This window comes from Peromyscus leucopus, chromosome 4 (assembly GCF_004664715.2).
Source record: "Peromyscus leucopus breed LL Stock chromosome 4, UCI_PerLeu_2.1, whole genome shotgun sequence".
Taxonomy (NCBI): Eukaryota; Metazoa; Chordata; class Mammalia; order Rodentia; family Cricetidae; genus Peromyscus; species Peromyscus leucopus.
This window is the reverse complement of record NC_051066.1, coordinates 47,548,415-47,568,608: the sequence shown is the minus strand read 5'-3', so window position 1 is coordinate 47,568,608 and position 20,194 is coordinate 47,548,415. Positions and strand designations below refer to the sequence as shown.

General features: G+C 40.2%; 1 protein-coding gene across 2 annotated transcripts in view; it reads left to right on the top strand.

The window, feature by feature from the left end:
* Tlk1 (tousled like kinase 1) overlaps nucleotides 1-20,194 on the top strand; it is a 124,156-nt gene that overhangs the window by 54,197 nt on the left and 49,765 nt on the right. The window contains exons 3-4 of one of the 2 annotated variants that reach the window (XR_003736275.1): nucleotides 4,846-4,917; nucleotides 5,932-6,000. Coding sequence is in view for 1 of the 2 variants with exons in the window: in XM_028885759.2 (XP_028741592.1) it covers nucleotides 4,846-4,917 (72 nt within the window). In the remaining variant the exon portion in view is untranslated. The remainder of the gene's footprint in view (nucleotides 1-4,845; nucleotides 4,918-5,931; nucleotides 6,001-20,194) is intronic. The other variant, XM_028885759.2, reaches the window with a different exon arrangement.

The following is a 20,194-nucleotide window of genomic DNA, read 5'->3' as shown; positions in this document are numbered from 1 at the left end:
TATTTTCACTTCCATTTTCATTTTAAGTTTCCAGGGTAGTTCTCCCTTTTCTTTTTTCTTCCTTCCTTCCTTCCTTCCTTCCTTCCTTCCTTCCTTTCTTTCTCTCTCTCTCTCTCTCTCTCTCTCTCTCTCTCTCTCTCTCTCTCTCTCTCATATATATATATATATATGAAATATATATATATGAAATGTATATATATTTTTTCTGTTTTTGCCTGGATGAACTTTTAACTGATTCTATTTTGGGGGGGAAAAAAAAGAATTTTTTGTTTTGTTTTATTTTTCGAGACAAGGTTTCTCGGTGTATCCCTGGCTGTCCTGGAACTCACTCTGTGGACCAGGTTGGCCTTGAACTCACAGAGATCCACCTGGCTTATTTTTGAAAAATTTTAATTAAATTTTGTGTGTGTGTGTGTGAGAGAGGGGGGGGGACAGGGAGGGAGGGAGGGAAGAGGGGGGAGGTCAGAGGGTAAAACTCAGGTTGTGAGGTTAGTGGCCAGCACCTTTACTCACTGAACCACTCTCCTGCTCTCAAAAGTTTCTTCTTGGTCTCATGTGATTTGGAGGAGAATTCGTGAGTCTGAGTTTATGTCTTCACTGAGTTTGAGAATTTTCATTCTTTCTTTTCTTCCCCTGCTACTTCATCTCTCCTGTGACTAACTGCCTGGAAGTTGGATGGCTTACTAGTGTCCAGAGGATGCTACTTGAATGCCTGCCCGTTACCTGTCAGTTTGGACAGCCCTGCCTTGTGTCCTCAGCTGTCACACCCATGCAGTGAGATGCTCCTATAGAGTGGAGCTTAGTTCTGGAGTTCAGCCTGTCTCTTCTGGTCTTTATTCTTGTGCTGAAAGTCCAGTCTGTTCATTTCGCATGAGCGTGTCTCGCCTGTCATCTTGAGCATGTCTGTAGCCACTGTGAGGTGTTTGACTTGTTGATTCCAACGTCTGGCAAAATGATGGTGTGCTCTGGAGAGTGTTGACTTTTTTTTTTTTTTTTGAAAACTTATTGGGACAGAGCGACTGTGTTGCTGCAGGGCGCCCAGTTACTTGCTTCTCAGGTCCTGTAGACTTCTCTGGACTGCTTAGAATTGGCTCTTAACCCAGGTCAGGTCAGCTAGAGGCGTGGGCAGAATTGAGGTGCAAAAGTTTGAATTTTTTCTCATGGTTCTTTATTTTCTACATATTTCTCCTTACTTCATGGCTGCTGTGGTATCCAGAAACCATGTTTCCTAACCAGTGAAACTGTAAGTTTTGATCCAATTTGTAGCTAGCTGCTCTAGTGTGGTTCTTGTGTCCAGGAGTTCGGATTCAGGACCACGTTATTTCATTTGAATCTGTGTCTCGTGGACTGAGAGTTGTGGCTCTTGAAGAACAGTGCAGATGGTAGAATTAGAATAATACCCCAGAGTTGTTGACTCGGTCCTTCTCAGTAAGCAGGTAATCCTCTGTTGCTTCCTTCAGTGCTCAGAGGTTCAGCTCTTCATTGTGGTTGTCTGAACAGTAGTTCCTGATTCAGATAGCAGTCGGTGTCCTAAAAATCACTTTCACTGGATATAAACTCTTGTGCTCATAGTTGCTTTTCTTAAACATTTTCATCTGGCATAATGCACATAAAGCTTTTGGAGAACTTCACTTTGTTCTTCTGGGTTGATATCCATAGGCATGTGTTATGTTTCCTAGTTGTAAATTAAAATATTTTCAGGAAATACTCCTTAAATTATAATTTTTTATTATTTTCACCTTTTAGTAGTCTTTAATTTATTACCTTCTCGCTGTTAAATCTCTGTAGCTTCTCTAGTTGCTTTCTCTCAAGTTCTTTTTATTTAGCCCATGAGATGTTAAGTGGGTAAAGGTGCTTGGTGCCAAGCCCAACAACCTGAGTTAAATCCTGGGAATGAACGCACATGGTGGACAGAGAGAACTGACTTTTGCAAGTTGTCCTTGACCTCCACACATTTCACTGGCTCGTTCACATACACACACAAAATCAATCTAATAAACAAAAGTCTTCTGTATTGTAGTCCTTGTGATTTTGAAGTGTTCTCGTGACCCTAGGCTGGCTGGCTCTCTCTCTCTCTCTCTCTCTCTCTCTCTCTCTCTCTCTCTCTCTCTCTCTCTGTTTTTCAAAATGGTTTCTCTGTGTAGCTTTGTGCCTTTCCTGGATCTCTGTAGACCAGGCTGGCCTTGAACTCACAGAGATCCGCCTGCCTCTGCCTCCCGAGTGCTGGGATTAAAGGCGTGCACCACCACTGCCCAGCCCCTAGGCTCTCTTAAAGCAGCCTCTGCTGTGGTAATGCTTGTTCCTTGCCGCCATTATTTCTGAAGCTTCCCTAAGTTCTGCCTCCTCACCTTTCAATGTCTGATTGTCGTGTTCTTTCCTGTTGGAGACCATTTTTGTACTGCTGCGTCTCAGTTGGAAGTAGAGGGTTACAGTTTCACCTAGTTTGTGGGTGTTTCTGGTGCTTTTGTCAGTTTGGGCTCTTATTACACCTTTGTTTTTCTGGTAATAACTTGGTAAGATTGGCCCGTTTTGTTTGCTTTTTGAGAAATCAGATGGCCTGAACACTAAGGTGGTCAGCATGGCTTTCCCACAGAGTTTCCTCTGCTGTTGGTTTTGGGTTCACTTCAAAACCGAGGCGTTTTCCTTTCTTTCTGTGATTTCTAGGCTGTGTATTTACGCACCTGTGTTGAAGTGTGTATGTTTTTGGAGGCCAGAGATCACTGCTGGTGCCTTCTTCCATCGCTACATACTTTACACAATTCTCACTTTTTTTTTTTGGATTTTCGAGACAGGGTTTCTCTGTGTAGCTTTGCGCCTTTCCTGGAACTCGCTTGAACTCACAGAGATCCACCTGCCTCTGCCTCCCGAGTGCTGGGATTGAAGGCATGCGCCACCACCGCCCGGCTACAATTCTCACTTTTAATATGCTGTGTTTGGGTGTTTTTCCTGCATCTATGCTCGTTACTTGCATGCCCAGAAGAATGAGTCTCCCCAGAATTGGAGTTACAGATGGTTGTGAGCCACTTACTGTATGGGTGCTGGGGATTCAACCTGGTCTTCTGGATGAGCACCCAGTGCTCTTAACAGCTGAGTTGTCTCTCTAGCCTCCTCCCAGGTCTCTCATTGAATCTGGGGCTCCTCCATTTGGTTCGACTGCTGGCCAGCAAGCCCAGGGCCGCTCCTGCCTCTGCCTCAGCCGTGTTGAGATGGCAGGTGCCTGCTGCCACTGCTTCAGCGTTGACCTCAGGGCCTCCTGCTTGCACAGCAGACACCCTTACCCCCTGAGCCATCTCTCCCCAGCCTTGCTGCTCTTTTATCTTGGTATTTCTTTCCCTTTATTGCTCCTTCCACAGCCAATACCGTGCACTCCCTGTGCTTCCGTCCCTTTTGCGGACAGGTCTGTCCAGGATTCATTGAAGAGGACTGTCTTAACCTGTTTTAGTTGTGGGTGGACTCCTTGTACTTAATAACTATTTCAAAGGGCAAGAGCCTCCCGACTGCAGCTTCTGTCCCTATATTGTCTGCTGACTTACGGAATGGGGTTTTGTTGTTTGGTGACAGCCTGGTGTCCTTCTGCAGACAGCCTTTCTCTTTTTGCCATTTTCCATACAGGGCTTGGGGTGGTTTGTGCATCGTCCCCACCGGCTGTTTGGGGAGAATTTGTGGAAATTGCTGTCACTTGGCTTTATTGTTTGTGTCTGTAGATTTTTGATAACTGTTTTTTGTGTATGTCTTCATGGGGTTTTACAGATGGTCAGAACTTTGCCACTACCTGCATTACTCCAGAATCAGAATTTCTAAAGGCATATTTGCTCAATTTTAACTTTGTCCCAATACTCCTTGAATCTTAAACATTTCAGCTCCATTCTGTGTTGATAGCCTTACAGGGTTCATAATAAGGAGTGGTTCACAGTTGTCACCAGAAATTTATCTACAGATAATTAGACCAGTTTGTAACTGAACAGTAAGATTTGTAACTACTCTTTCTTTTCTTTTTCTTTTTTTTTTTGGGGTTGGGGGGGGCGCTTTTCGAGACAGGGTTTCTCTGTGTAGTTTTGGTGCCTGTCCTGGATCTCACTCTGTAGCCCAGGCTGGCCTCAAACTCACAGAGATCCGCCTGCCTCTGCCTCCCTGGTGCTGGGATTAAAGGAGTGTGCCACCACCGCCCGGCTTGTAACTACTCGTACAAAGGAGAGGGACATCTGAGGATATCAGTTGGTTTGCATTTGTGTAGTAACCTGTCATCATCATCTGGCCAAAATATTCATGTAAGGATAGATCCAGGACACTGATATTATGAGTCCACAAAATGCTAAGCATTGCAGAAGCAAAGCAGATACCAGCCTACTGACAGAAAGCTTGTGTCTGATCATCACTGCTCAAAAATACATTGTCCAGAAAATGTGGAAACTTGAGCAAAGCAGTTAAGAGTTTCTTAAGTCAAAATAGAACAAAAAAGGTGGTCTGTTTCTATGAAGAAAGAAAGTATGAGACATGGAATGTGATCATTTTGACTGAGGCACATGGATGACGATTCCTTGCATTGATTGGTAACTTAATGATCTTGTATCCCAGCCATGGCCCAATTCCTTTGCTTTTGAATTGATGTAAAAAAAAAATCACCAATACAAGTAAGATCCTCGAACAGTAGAATTTTGATAGCTTGACAAGTCATTCCAAACGTTTGTGGCATTGAGAACATGGTATTTGTTGTATTTACCTTGCTTGGTTTCCTTGTTTGAAGACATAATACTTGATTTTCATATATATAAAGATTGACTTTATACCTTGTAATATGTTTCTTTAACATGACTCCTAATTTTCTCCTTTAAAAATCTTTCACAGGCCTCAACAAATAATGAAAGTTCTAATCACAGTTTTGGAAGCTTAGGATCTTTAAGTGACAAAGAATCAGAGGTAAGTCATTTTATTTGAAATGTGCTGGGAAAGTAAAGTCTTTTAAATGAGTATCCCTCCTTTCCCCTTAACAGCTGTGGTACTGAAGGTTAATGTAAAGTTTTCTTCTAGAATTTTCCATGTAGTTCCCCACCCCTCGGGGTGGTGATGGTAGGGAGTGGGGGTGGCCTCAGTGAGGCACAACAATTTAGATTGAAGATTGTATTTGACATTAGAAAGAATATAGTTTTTTGATTCTGTAGCTTAATTTGCACATGAATAATACAAAGATGTTACCAATAGAAGACCAGCCATTCATGGTTTTATAAGATGAAGGTGGGTTTTGAAATACGCTTCAGTTCAGTTTTTAAATTTTTAGTATTTCTCATCTTAGTTTGATCTTTGTAAGGGTTTGTGTACTTATCTAGTTATAAAAATACATCTTCTTTATAGAATTTCTTGTGGAATCAAGCTGATGGGTTTCATTTTGCATATTTTGAAAAATGTGATAAATCCCCTTTACTAGCACCCATTTACTGACCTCACCAAGAAAGAACGTGGTATTTATAAGTGGACATTTAGGTCCACAGTATGGTCCATTCTGTGCATGATATACTTGATGGCGTCTTCTAAAAATGGTAGACACGAATGTGTTTGGGTTTAGTATTCATGTTTTGATACAATGACTTTTTGTGGGTCTAGCCTTTCAGGTTATACAATTCTGTCCATTTTAACCAATTTATGTGTGTATGTATTCGGCATGTATATGTTTGTGTTTTTCCTGTCAGTGTGACTCATTTGTACTTGATTCTTGTAGTCTGTTTCTGTCAGTAGGTCGTTAACACTCAGGAATTCTTACTGCGTTTGGCTTCTTGTTCAATGGAGAGAGAAACTCAGAGGTGGCATCTTTCTAGCTGTTTGTTATTGGCGTATCTAGGAACCTGTAGGTAGGCAGTTGTGTGCAGTTGTACAGGCACCCTACACTCCACAGGAGTGTGGCATAGGGTTCTCACTCATCAGGCTTTCCTTCCACAGAGACATCTGGCAGGCAGCTGAAAGGACTGTGCAAGTGACGGGACTTTATCCGCAGTAGGTTCCCTTGAGGTAAGCGTTAGTCGCCCTGTAGCCTCAGTTCCCCCAGTTGAGTTGTTCAGATTAGCACGTGTGTACTAAGACCTCAAAGTAGGGTAGTTCTCATCCAAGTGGAGTTCAACAGCAAAACCAAACCAAAAAACAACGTATCAAGAATATTTCTACTTTTATTTCTTTTGGACTTTGGAATATTCTTGATATTTTTCATAGATAAATTTCACATGTCCTTTCATAATCTTGTGTTATGAAGAGTAATAAAATAACTAGGTGTTTTTCTTTCTGTTAAATATATATATTTTAGTAGCAAAACATAGTAAAAGTTAGGTTCCCTATAGAAGATCTTCATAGGCGATAAAGTGTTTCATGTTTCCTTAGTTAACCAATATTCACAATGCAATTATAGATCAAATATTTGGATTATTTTAGAGAAATTAATCTATAATAAAATTTCCCTTGGAAGAATTCCATCGCTATATTTTTAGTTGCATTTTAAATAGCTGCACTACTTGTACATAGATTTATTTGTTTAGACATTTTGACATTTTAGGCAGCAATAGAAAATCTTGAAAAATCATTTGGCTTTTGCTGTCCTGTGCTCTGTATATGGGATTTTTACAAATTGATAGTTAAGCTTAGTGGCACAGTATTTTGACATTTTCTCAGATTGTACATGTTCCCTCATGTTCAAAGAAGTGACTTGTATTATTTGTTCTACATTTCCATATCAGAAGTTACTGATCTAAGGAAAATGAGTCTCAGGTTTTATCTCTGTAGCAGGAACCTTAATGAGTTTCCTTGAGATGAAATTTCATGCATACCAAATATGAATGTTCATAGGTCATGATTGGGAGTAAATGGTCGTGAGGTAAAAGTATTTTTTGTGCTAAATAGACTGAGTAGTGTAATTTAGGTAGTATCCCTTACCTCCTGACATCACTTTTCTCTTTTGGTAATCTGTTTCCTGATTGTTGTTTTTGAGATAGAACCAAGGCCTTGATACTCTACTATTGAGCTACAGTCCTAGCACCCTAATAGATTTTTAAAATAATAGTGTTTGTTTCTGTATGCAAGTTTATTTATGTTTTTAATTAGCTTTCCTCTCACCTAACCCTACCCAAAGCTCAGTTATTTTCACTTTTCCTCCTGACATTTACTACAGGTTGAATAGAAATGTGTGCACATCCTGTTTTGGTCATCAGTTGGGCATTATCTGTTTGCTCTTTTACTACTTAGGACTTAACTCACTCTTGCCTCAGCTGTCTCCTGTCCATACACCCAGAATCATAGTTTCTTCTGTCTTCTTACTATTAAAACTGAAAAATACCTCATAGTCAGTTCAAGTTAATTGAATCTACTTTAATTTACACTTTTAGTTCATCTATGTATTATTTAATATGTACCTATGACTTATTTTTATCTGTAGGACTACAGAATAAAAACATTTTTGTGGGGGTTGGAAAGTTGTCTCAATCAGTAAAGTGCACTGTGCGAAAACAGGGACCTGAGTGTGAATTCTTAGCACCCCCACACAAAACTGGGCGTGGTGGCATGCCTTTGACCCTTGTGTTCAGGGAGACAGATCACTGGGATTTGTTAAGCCAGTCTAGCCCATCAGTGAGCTCCAGGTTCAGTTAGAGACCCTGGCCCAGAAAATAAGGCAGAGAATGAGGGAGACAACTGACATGGACTTCTGGCTTTCTACATACTTGAACATTCATTCACATGGACCCCCCCCACACACACATCACACACGAATTCTTTCCTCTTGATAGTGCAGGTACTTGGTAGATAGGGAGGTTCTTGTTTGTTTTCTTTTACATCATTCTAAGTCTATTACACAGACTTAACAAGCCAACGTGAGCAGTTGTCTGCTCACCTAGCCCAAGCACAGAATAGGAAAATAAATGGGATATCATCTCTGCCTTCCAGTGAAATCAGCATCTGGGAGGGGCATACAGACATTTAAACAGTGTTTTCTGAACAGTGTGAGTGCAAGGTACAGTGAGAGCCAAGAGCAGGAAACCTTCAGTTCCATGGGCCTGTAAGGGAAGGTGGACAGAAAGGGATGAGGGGTGCCTTAGTATCCCAGAGCATAAGGCAGAATGTGAGCAGGTGGCAGGCTAAGGGATTGTGGTGTCTTTGCTTCTGTGTGGAAGCGTGGCCAGTTTAGTTACAGAGATATGGCAGTGGTTCTCGGGCCTAGGGCAGTTAAGACCACCAAAGACATTTTACCAAGCAGCTTAGCAGATTTCAGTGACTTACAAACTTCTGGTATGAAATGATGTGAGAGGGGAACCCCTTTTAAAGGCCCTTGAATTTCATGGTGAGGAATTTGGTGATGGGAAAACCTTGAAGTGGAAGAAACAAGCAAAAAAAGGTAAAGACCTAAATAAATAATTAGACATATAGAAGGTTCCCCTGGTCTTAGGGTAGAGGATAGAATTTGAGGGAGATGAAACTTGAGTTGAGGGCGATTGTGAGGCAATATGCATTCTTTATAAAATGCCAGTCCCTGAGAGAGGCTCTGATTACACTGTTCTCTGTGTTGACTGTTAGACTCTGCTCCCCACCCCACCCTTAGAGTTCACTGAGAAGTTACTATGACTCCATAGGGCTTAGGTCAATAGTTCTACGGCATTTTTTTTAAGCTCTTGCATCCCACTCGATTTAAAAAGAAGAATGAACAGAGTTTGATAATATTGAGAAAAAGAAGGAAAGGGAAGGAGCCTAGATGATTTAAAGTATTTTGCCTTTGAGATAGACGAGCAAGGAGAGTGAATAGATGGTAGTCGGTTGAGTTCTTGATAACCTTGCGGTTGCCTTCCTGGGATGGACAACTGAGCTGGTACTGCAGGTAGCAGAGGACTAGAGGGAAAGACCTAGATGTCTCTGGCATGGGTAGTACTGGTGAAGGCTGAGGTACAGACAACCACATCCTAAAATGCAGTCTCGGGGCTCCTGCGGCTCCTGAAACTTGCTCCAGGGAGTTTTGGTAACTGCCCTATCACATCACTTTCTTTTTCTTTCATTTTCTTAGAGTTTGTAGAGAATTTCCAGACTATAGGACACATGATGACATCATACTGATGATCTATGCATTATGCATTTGAATGTTTTAGTGTGACAAAATGTTGAAATTGTAACCCCCCAAGTGAAAGCTGTTTGGGTTGTACTAGTTTTTCCCATTATTGTGGTAGACTACTGACGAGAGCAGCTTAAGGGAAGAAGTTTGCCTTGACTGTCAGGGCTTGTGAGGAATGAAGAAGAAAATGGCAGGCACACACAGAGTACAGGTGGGGTAAGGTGGACTGTGTGTTTTGATGAAGAGGAGGACCTCAGCATGTTTTATTTTACCCATCTGAATGGAAGAGGCAGGTTTCTTGTATATGGCTGAAGGAGGAGGTGGGGTGATTGTATACAGCTGAACAAAGAGACAAGTTTAGCTAATCTTGGTAGGGTCTCTTAGGGGACCAGTCTCAGGCTGTGTCACATCTAGTGCTCACAGTATCAGTGGACCAGAGGTATTGGGGTCCTTGGCATACCTAATCTCAGGTCTGCATCACACAATCGCTGAGGGCTCCCTCCGCCCCCATTGGGTTTGTTTGACCCATACTTGAGAAGCTTGGTTCATCATGGTAGGAAGGCATGGTAATGATAGCAGCTTTAGTTGTGGAAGGAGCATAGGGCAGCTGGTCACATGGTGTCCATGGTCAAGGAGCAGAGAGAGATGAGTGCTGGTGCTCCACTTGCTCCCGCCATTTTATTCAGTCAGAGACCATCTTCATTCACAAAGATTTATCTTCTAAGTGGTCCCAACTCGCAAGTTAACATTCAAAATTAACCATCACTGTGTCCTCAACAATATTAAAGAGTTATAGAGGGATCCTGACACCTAAAGGTTTGCAAGCTGTTTCTGTGAATGAGTTCACCTTAATAGTATGCTTATTGCTGAGAAATGTTAGCAGATAAGATGGATATTGTAGACAGAGATGTTCTGATAGGTAGGCAGTGGGGAGAACAGTGAAGAGATTAGGGACAACTGTAAAAAGCTCTAAGATTTGACACATAGGCTCAGGTTCCATAGATGAAGGGGATCAAGGTGCTAGAGCTTAGCTGGAAAAGAGTGATTGGAAGGGATGAAATTGTGACAGCAGATATTGACTGCTTTTGACAGACTCCTGATTGTGACAGAAGGGAAACAGTACTTAGAGTCACAGTCTTGATGTGTATATAATACAAGAGGGAAGGACCCTAGCATCGCTGGGCAGGAATCAAGGACTCAAGAGAGAAGATAGGAAACAAGTCGTGTCGTGCCCCCCCCCCCCCCGCCCCCGTGTGAATGAATAAAGTCCAGATGGTGGGTGGGCTTCAGTCATAGGCAGAGCTAGGAACAGAGGTAGATAGCCCAGGATATCCAGTAGCCTTTTTTCCTAACTCCCAGTGGAAACAGACTTTCTGCACTCCCCCTCCCTACCCCCCCAATATTGGTACGTAAACCTAGAGCCATATGTGGTACACTCCTACTGAGCTTTATCTCCAGCCCTGTTTTTCTGTTTTAAAAGTCAAGTGTGAATGTGTTTTGGATTTGAGGGGTGGTTAAAATTTCACAAAAGCAATCATACTACCTTCAGAGGTTAGAATTAAGGTGTGTACTTTACCTGCTGTTTCGCTTTGTCAAGGAGACTGTTTCCTAATGACCAGTAGTAGTCCTATGGTCTTTACATGATGTAAAGCCTGCTTCGAGCTACCTGTTTTCAGTTCTACAGGAGGAGTCTTCCCTGTGTAAATACGGTAGTTTTCCCTTGAGTTTTTTCTAAATTCTGAATGGTTGCTGTCCTCACCCCGCTTAGCTCAGTAAACCAAGATAAATCAAGTAATTTCTGGCTTATTTGGAGTTTTATGATTACTAATACCATCACTATTCCCACTCTGTCTCTAGTTTTGGGTGTCCTAGGATGCTTTTCTCTGCCTTGCTTATAACTTTGAATTAATATTATTTTCAATAATTAGCATAGGAGAAACAGTGTATCTGTGTTTCTTATGTGTACTTATATATAAAATGTACTCCACAATGTCCATGTTTATAAAGCAGACACGCAACCATATTATTCCACTTTGCCTCAAATTTATCTGTAATGCTCACCTTTTGTAATACTGTATAAGCTAAACTAGAGTTGAACAGCAGCATTCACAAATATGTTTTATTGCTAGAACTAGTTTACTCTTTATCTTCTCAGGTATTATTGAACTGTATTCCTTTGTCCACTGGTCTTGAACTGGAGTTTTCTGTTTGGGGAGCTTTGTGTTATTTAGCATTAAGGATATTAAGCTAAAGGTACACAGAATCTGAGGTGGTTGTTGTACTTGGAGCCCACCTTAGTTTTACTCTGTTTAACACACACTTTCAGCTCTCTCCCTCCCTCTGTCCCTTCCCTTCCTCTCTTTCCTCCTCTGCCAGGTGATTGATGTATGTAGAGAGAAGCCAACAGCCGCAGACAGGACCTCTTACCAGCCACCTTTTCTTTAATGCTCTAGTCTGAGTACTTAGTAGAAAAAGGTGAGCCTGAAAATGAATTTCATCATAAATAAGTTGGAGCTTTTTTATTTTTATTCCCATTTCCCCTAATACATTGTTTTGCTTTTGCTTTGATTGAATGCTCAATTTAATGTGTGTGGGTGGTAGTGGTGCACACCTTTAATCCCATTTGGTCTACGGAGTGAATTCCAGGACAGCCAGGGATACACAGAGAAACTCGTGCCTCGAAAAACCCAAACAAACAAACACATTTTAAAGAAGTTAAATAAATAAAATAATAAACATGCTCAGTTTAAAATGGGCACAGGTAGCTTCGTGCTCTCATCAGTTTTTAGAAATGCTCTTTGTGTCCTGTGGCCCCAATTGTTTTCTGAGGGGTTTGAGTCAGAGAGATAGGGTGTGGTGGTTCCTCTGTTTTTATCTTTTTCCTAGTAGTAGTTCCTAAACCTGAACTCTTAAAGTGTCAGTTTTCTAAAACAAGAAGTGAAGCAGCCTTGCTGTGTACAGGAACTGTTGTCTCAGCAGGGACACTGTGCAAAAGAAGTGGCCTTTTGTGATAGTGAGCAGTACGCATCTCCTTATTCAGACTAATAGTCAAAAGGAATTATTGGCCTTAAATATTCCTGCAAAATACCTGGAATTTCTTTGTAACTTTTCCTTTTATTAAAAAAGAAAAAAATACCCCAGTACTTGGAGGCAGAGGCAGGTGAGTTCAAGGCCAGCTTGATCTACAGAGCAAGTTCCAGAACAACCAGGACTATACAGAGAAACCCTATCTCAAAAAACTGAGAGGGGAGGTATTTTTCCATAACACCATGCAATAAAGGGTACATTCTTTTGGTTTTTCGAGACAGAGTTTCTCTGTGTAGCTTTGGTGCCTGTCCTGGATCTTGCTCTGTAGACCAGGCTGGCCTCTGACCCGCAAAGATCCACCTGCCTCTGCCTCCCAAGTGCTGGGATTAAAGGCATGTGCCACCACCGCCCGGCTAGGGTACATTCTTAATAAGGATCAATATTTGATAGAAAATTCAAAGCGGGAGGGTGTTGCTAATTTTCTGTCTTGCCCAAATATATGCATGGTTAATTTCCTAAAGTGGGGTGGGGGGAGGGAGTGAAGGAAAAGTGAATTGTCATTGGCTATCTGCATTCATTTCCATCAAAGTAGGAAGGGCATGCTATCAATCTCCTAGGATGGTATCCCCCTCCCCCACTCAGTGTTAGTACCCAGATTATCCACTTGGAAATTCTGATGTACTCTTTTTAGGTAATGTTGATTTCTTCACACTTTAAAAACTTTGAAATAGTAGTTTTCTAGGCATTTATCAAGCAAACAAAAAGTGGTTAAATATTACCCTTTATGAAAATGTATTTGATATGTTTGGTTTACTGTTCTCAAGCAGAATAAACTTCCAAGCTTTTTGAGTACAAAACTGCCTGGAAGAGAAAAGTGGCATTGTTTTAGTTTAAGTGGGATCGTTTTAAGTTCAGTCTCGGATAGTGCTTGATATATTCTAGTAGGTGATCAGTAAATGTTTCTTGAAAGAGTAAGTTACCATCACTGTCAGCCCACTTCCTTCACTGAGGGTCTTCATCCCTTTGTCAGCACATCCCTGCCGCTCCTCTCAGCTGCTCACACACATTCCCCAGTGTTTAAGATGATAGCACTGTGTAAGTTCACCTAAATGTACAATTGTCAGACGTTTAGGTGTCAAGATTGAGCTCTAGACTATAGTGCTTCCATGTTATTAAGAATCCCAAAGAACTTTAAAAAAAATTGTTTATTTTGTTTTATGTGCATTGGTGTTTTGCCTGCATGTATGTCTCTGTGAGGGTTTTGGATCTTGGAGTTGTAGATAGCTGTGAGCTGCCATATGGATGCTGGGAATTGAACCCACATCCTCTGGAAGAACAATCAGTGCTCTTAACTGCTGAGCCATCTCTCTAGCCCCCCAAAGAACTTCTTAAATATAGTTTACAACTATGAGTATTTACCATTTTAGGAATTAAAAAAAATTGAGAACTAAGATATGTAAGTACACAATCCATAAATTATCAGTAAAAATCATCCTATGTTTACACAGCCTCTGAAATGTTCCCTGTTAATTCATGAGTGAGAGCTCAGCATGCTGGCTACAAGTAATTCTTACGCACTTACCAGAGCAGGATTTGTGAGGCTTAACATTTTACACTGGATAATTGGGGAAGCAGAGGATACTGTCCGATATAATTGGTGAGGATGTTTAGCAGAGTCCCTGCAGCTCTTCTGCGTTTTGGTAGACAGAAATGCCTTCAGGTATTGCCAGATGCTGTCTGATAATGGGAGGGAAATTCTCTTGATAAAGGACTACCCATTAGCAGAGGGGAGGAAGTGAAGTATGTTTGTTAACCGTGGAGGTAAATTGTAACTGTCTAAAATTTAAATTGCCAAACCTGTAAACAAGCTCACAGAGTTGCACGCCTGGTAAGTTAATGTTAGAAATTCTAGTACAGAAGCCTACCTCACTGTAAAATGATGCTCTTGACTGTAGTAGTGTGGGGCTCCATCCTGATAGCTAAGGTAGTGTGAGACTTACCAGATAACCACCCTAATTAGTCTTCTGAAAAAATGGTATGTTGAAGTACAGAATCTTCAGGTTTGAGATCATTTGTAGCCAGTCCAAGTGACATCCAGAATAAGAGCTGTTCATTTCATTCAAGTGTTCATTTCACACACGTGACTCTTTGATTGCATTTTAAGGGTTGGGGGTCAAGCTGACATGCTGAACATTTTGTTTTCAATATTTTATTCTTTAGTAGAGTTTTAAAAATACTAGAAGGATATATTTTATGGCAACAAAATACAGTGACTATTTTACTAATGTTCTTTATTTCATATTTCCTAAACTAACGGGGTAACCATGACATCTTACTGTCCAGTGAACTTGCTGTAGTCTAATTAGTTTTCTGCTACAACGGCACAATCAGTTTCAGTCTTAATTGTACTAGAAGATTATAAGGAGTGGTAGTGTTATTTTATGTGTGTGGGTGCTTTGCCTGCTTGTATGTCTGTACCACGCCATGCCTGGTGACAGGGGAGGCCAGGACAGGATTTCGGATCCCTGAAACTGGAGTTCTAGGAAGTGACCCTGGGTTCTCTAATTCAAACAGCAGCCCAGACTTGTAGTTGTCGAGCCATCTGTGTCCTAAGAGTAAGTTTGTTGGTTTGGTTTGGTTTTTGGCTTTTTTTTGAGATAGGATTTCTCCGTGTAACAGTCCTGGCTGTCCTGGAACTCACTGTGTAGGCCAGGCTGGCTTTGAACTCACTGAAATCAACCTGCCTCTGTCTCCTGGGTGCTGGGATTAAAGGCGTGTGCCACCGTTGCCCAGATGGAATGATACTCTTAATTTTAGAGATTATGAAATGTGTATTACATAGGAAATTCATAATTTACTATTTTAGACAGATAGCCTGATCTTTGTTCCAGTGATACATCAAAATCACTTCCAGAGTTTTTAAGGTGTTTTTGTAGAAATAGTTAAGTTTGGAATAGAGACTCTATTTAGAAATAAAAGCTTTGTAAATTATTGAAAATCATTGCCAACAGATATATGGAAGAACAGTTAAAAATAAGACTATTCCCTCTTTTCCAAGAAAAATGAAATATATTATTGTAAGGAAAATACAGTGTATGCTTGTATCTGTGTTTCTGTCAGTGGGAACTGAACTTAGAGCTTTTGTGTCTCAGGCAGATGGTCTACTACTGAGCTGTACACTACACACACACACACACACACACACACACACACACACACACACACACACTGTTTATTCATTATGTACAGATCTTGAAATAATGGTAAGTGTTCTCATATATTAAGTATAGGTTGATACTGCCTTTGAGATTAAATTTTGAATTGTGAATATGCTACATTTGATCTTAATCAAAGGCTGAGAAGCAGTTCATATTCTATCACACAGCACTTGCACTTAAAAGTATCAGAGCAGGTCTGGAGAGATGACTCATTGGTTAAGCACACTTGATACTTTCGCAAAGGACCAAGATTCAGTTCTCAGCACCCAGATGGTGGCTCACAGCCATCTGTAACTCCAGTTCCTGGTGATCTGATGCCCTCTTTTGGCCTCCATGTGCACAGCACACACATGATGAATGCAGGAAGATAGCCAGAAAGTAAATAAAGTTTTAAGAGAAATAAATCTTTTTAAAGTAATATCACAGAGAAGTGTGTGTGTGTGTGTGTGTGTGTGTGTGTGTGTGTGTGTGTGTAGAACTTGTGTTTAAGGTATTGACTGTATTGTGTATGCAAGACAGTTATCACTTCATGTCTGTTATGAAGGGACAGAAATTAAAACCACTGTTCTAAATTTTGCAATTATAATTACTCTCATAATGCCAAGACTTCAGGGTAAATTAGCTCAAGTTATTGCTTCCCAAACCCACCCAGCTCATCCTAACAACTCTTCTCTATGCTGTTTGATTTTTGTGGCTTGAAAGCTGCTGACAAGATAATTTGGATAAGGGAGAAAGTTCAACTTTATTCTAATTTTATGATGCATTCTACTTGGTAAAGTCTTAAAGGAAAAGCCAGAGAAAAGAAAATGTCAGTAAACAGTTAAGCTCCATAATGAAAAGAAAATGGCACACTAAATCACCAAATTACTGTTCGCTAATAATGAAGATTTAGTATGTTCTTTTTAACATACAGGGATTCGGGTTTTAAGTGGCCTAAATAAAAGCTTAGGTTAGAATGAGAGGATAGTAAGTAAGATGATTGTTAGAAATCAGAGTAACAGTCATTATTTCAGTATTAGACTTCCTTTTGATGGTTGTGGATGCTGGGCATGTATGAAGAAAGTGAAATGTGCAGGCTTTAAAAAATGAACTGTCTATATTGGAGTTGAGTGTGGTCACCCATTTTCTTCTTGCTGGTTTTCTCCCACTTTAATATTATGATACTATTATATATATATAATATATGATAGTATTATAATACATGATACTATCATGTAATAGAAGCGATACACTATAGAATAGAATACACTCAAAATTGCTAATGTGTTTATTTACTTAGAGCAGCAAGGGAAAACTCTTATTTGACTAGATTTCAAAACATTGACTATGTAAACTTTTATGGTAGGTTTTGGAGTTAGCAGCATAACAGGTTTCCTTTGAGGGGGTCAAAGTTTCTTGCACAGATTTCCAGATAATAGTGCATTATTGTGTTTTGTCTCTTTCAGAGATGGACTATTCAAATTCCAGATCATTATAGCTGAAAATATCCTTGAATTAGAATGTCCATATTTCATAATAGATTTTACAAAAATGTAAATAAAGCATGAGGAAGCAAGAACGATTTCACAACTAAATTTGGTATATTCTAATCTAATTCTTAAAGCCTAGAGAAAATAGAATATCTTTTTTTAAAAAAACTTTATTTAACATGTATGTATGTTTTGTGTGCATGTATGCCTGTGCACCACATTGAAACCTGATGCCTGCAAGGGTAGAGGGAGTCAAATTCTCGGAACTGGAGTTACGAACAGCTGTGGGGCCTCCTTGTGAGTCCTGGGAAATGAGTCCTGGTCCTGAAAGAGCAGTCCGTGCTCTTAACTGTAGATGTAATTCTGAACAGTTTTACTAAATAAGAAACACAGAGCCAAATGCGGAGTTAAAAGCCCAGAGATCAGAGAGCAGTAGCCAAAAGCTGAAATCAAGACTACCTTCTTACCATCGGCTGCCGCTGCCGTCCTTCCCCTGAGAAAGAGACCTACTTCCTGTGTATCTGTCTTTTTACTGACTTTCTGTTCTGCCTTCTCATTGCTTGTAAACCCAACCACATGACCTCCTCGTCACTGCCTGTCCAAATCTCCAGGTCTTCTGTGGTTGGTATTGAGATTAAAGGCATGTGTCTCTATGCTGGTGGTGTCCTTGAACACACAGAGATCTGCCTGTCATGTGATCAGAATTAAGGGCGTGTGCTACCAATGCCAGACTTCTGCTAAATGGTTTGCTATTAGCTCTGACCCCCAGGCACTTTTATTTATTAACATACAAATAAATTCACATTTCAGCACAAATAAAATATCACCATACCTAACAACTGACCAATTTCTCCAGCCCTGAAAACAATATTTTACATATCTGACATTCTTAGGGAGGGGGCATTAATTTGCGTTGACTATTTTTGTAAGGATTGAGGTTTTGATATATACCATCAAGTAACAAAGATTTCTCCATTGTTATCCTTACTCATTAAACAAGTTAAACTTGGGGCTGGAGAGATGGCTCAGGGGTTAAGAGCACTGGCTGCTCTTCCAGAGGTTCTGAGTTCAATTCCCAGTACCCACATGGTGGCTCACAACCATCTGTAATGAGATCTGGTGCCCTCTTCTGGCCTGCAGGCATACATGCAGGCAGAACATTGTGCACATAATAAATAAATAATCTTTAAAAAACAAAAAACAAAAACAAGTTAAACTTTGCCAAGAAATGTAGTTAACAATTGAACACTGGGTGCTGGATGGCTTAGTAGTTAAGAGCCCTTGTTGCTCTCATGGAGGACCCAAGTTCAGTTCCCAGTATCTGTACAGTAGTTTACAATGATCTTTCAATCTTGTGACCTTTGCAGATACTAGGAATGTACATGGTGCACATACATACATGCAGGCAAAACACCCATACACATAAACTAAAATCCAAAAACAAAGATTGAACACTATTCTTAGCAGCTGTAGGCAAAAATTTGTCATGATATCTGTTCATGTTATAGTAGCCATTCTTGAATTTGGTGTTTGGGGTATAAATCATTCAGACAGGCAATGAATTGTACTTTTAAGATCAGTCATTGGCTCAATGAATATTTCACTAAAGATACTTAGTATAACTTTTCTTTGTGTTTTAAAGTGTTTCTAATTTCTTAAAGATTTAGTTGGAAAGAAATTAAATATAACCAGCCCTGTTAGGAATTAGTGATTTTATTAAAGTATTATCTGATGTGTTCCATGCCTAGTTAGGTTTTGTGAACTCTAGCTAACTAGTAAGAGCAGCGTGCGGTACCTCCTCCCTCTCCATTGATTACTGTAGCCCTCTGTGGATGCATTTATGCAGAAACTTGATGCTCTCACCTGAGGCTTGTAGAAATAATCCATAATGATTTAGGCCTCTCATTTTGCCACAGCACTAGGATTCTGTTTTCTTGCCTTAAACTTTATTTGCATTGAAGAAAGACAGTTTTATATTTTAGCATAAACCAAGAAGCCATGTGATTAACTATAAAAACTTTGTTTAATAAACACCAAAGTTTTAAATGAAAGTACAGCTTTAACTTAATTATATCACCTCTAGAGTGCTTTAAAATTCACCTTTGTTTTCAAGCAAATTTTCAACTGCTAGAAAATACTTTGTAAATTTATGCCTTATGAGTTCAAATGTCTTGGAACATTAAATGCCAGAGTAGTGTGTGTGTCTCAAACCTGGCATTTGTAAAGCTAAACGGTTGACTGGTGCTGGTCGTTCCTCCATTTTTCTCCCGACCACTCTTCTACCGTGTGTTGTTCTTGGCCTTTATGACCATGCATTATTTTCACCTCACTACAACAGTCCAGCTTTGCCTTCCCTGGTCATCTTTCCTGAGGTCAGCTACAGAGTTAGTTCGTAAAGGTAGAGCAGACAAGAGAAATGGCAGCATATTAGGCAAGGGCAATAAACACTTGGAAAGTTCTGTAGAAAGTATTTGATCTAGGCAGAGTTTACACCTTGTGTAAATACACAGGTGGTGTCATTGATGTCTTTAGATTGCTTCAAGGAAACCATTGGGTGTAACGAGTAGTTTTTAAAGTCACAGTCTGCTCTTCAAAGGGGAATTGTAATATATTAAAATAAGGTGCTGTGTCTGCAGTTGTGGGTAGCAGTGGTACAGGTTGTATCTCTGTAAGCTAGAGCCTTAGCTCAGCTGTTTATGTCTGCTTTCGTAATTTCTAGAACACAACCTATTCTCTGCAGGCATCTGGAGCAGTTTGAAAACTGCAGATAGGTTCTGAACTTTGTCAGTGATGAGCCACTGCCGTGATTAAATACTTGCTGGGTTTCTGCACATGTTCCTCCCAAATTCACAATCCTCAAACAGGCCTGTGTACAAATGAATGACTCAGAATTGGCAGTGGTAGACTTGATTGTGTATTGTTTTGTTTAATACCAATGTTGCTCACATTATTTAAATTTAAACTCAACAAACTATTCCACTCATATTTGCGTCAGGGTTGCTGGTGGCCTAAACTATGTTCTGTGTCTTACACACACACACACACACACACACACACACACACACACACACACACACACACATTCTTACTTAAGTGTGTCCATAAATAGAAAATGTATTGCACACCCTATACCCAATTACTTGCATTCTTATTAGAGCAGAAGGTGCTAATCCTTTTACATTATGACACATAATTTAAGTTTTGAAACATAAAGTGCATGGACATATGGGATGATTAATAGGGTAGTCATTGACATAAAAGAATTGATTGATGTGTTGACATCATTGTGTGCTAAGCATACTACAGGTACCGTGTTCCAAGTGTGTTCCTTATCCAGTCCCCACATTCCTATAATGCTGGCAGTATTGCATTTTAGATTGATAAGAAAATTGGTTCCTGGCGTAACACAA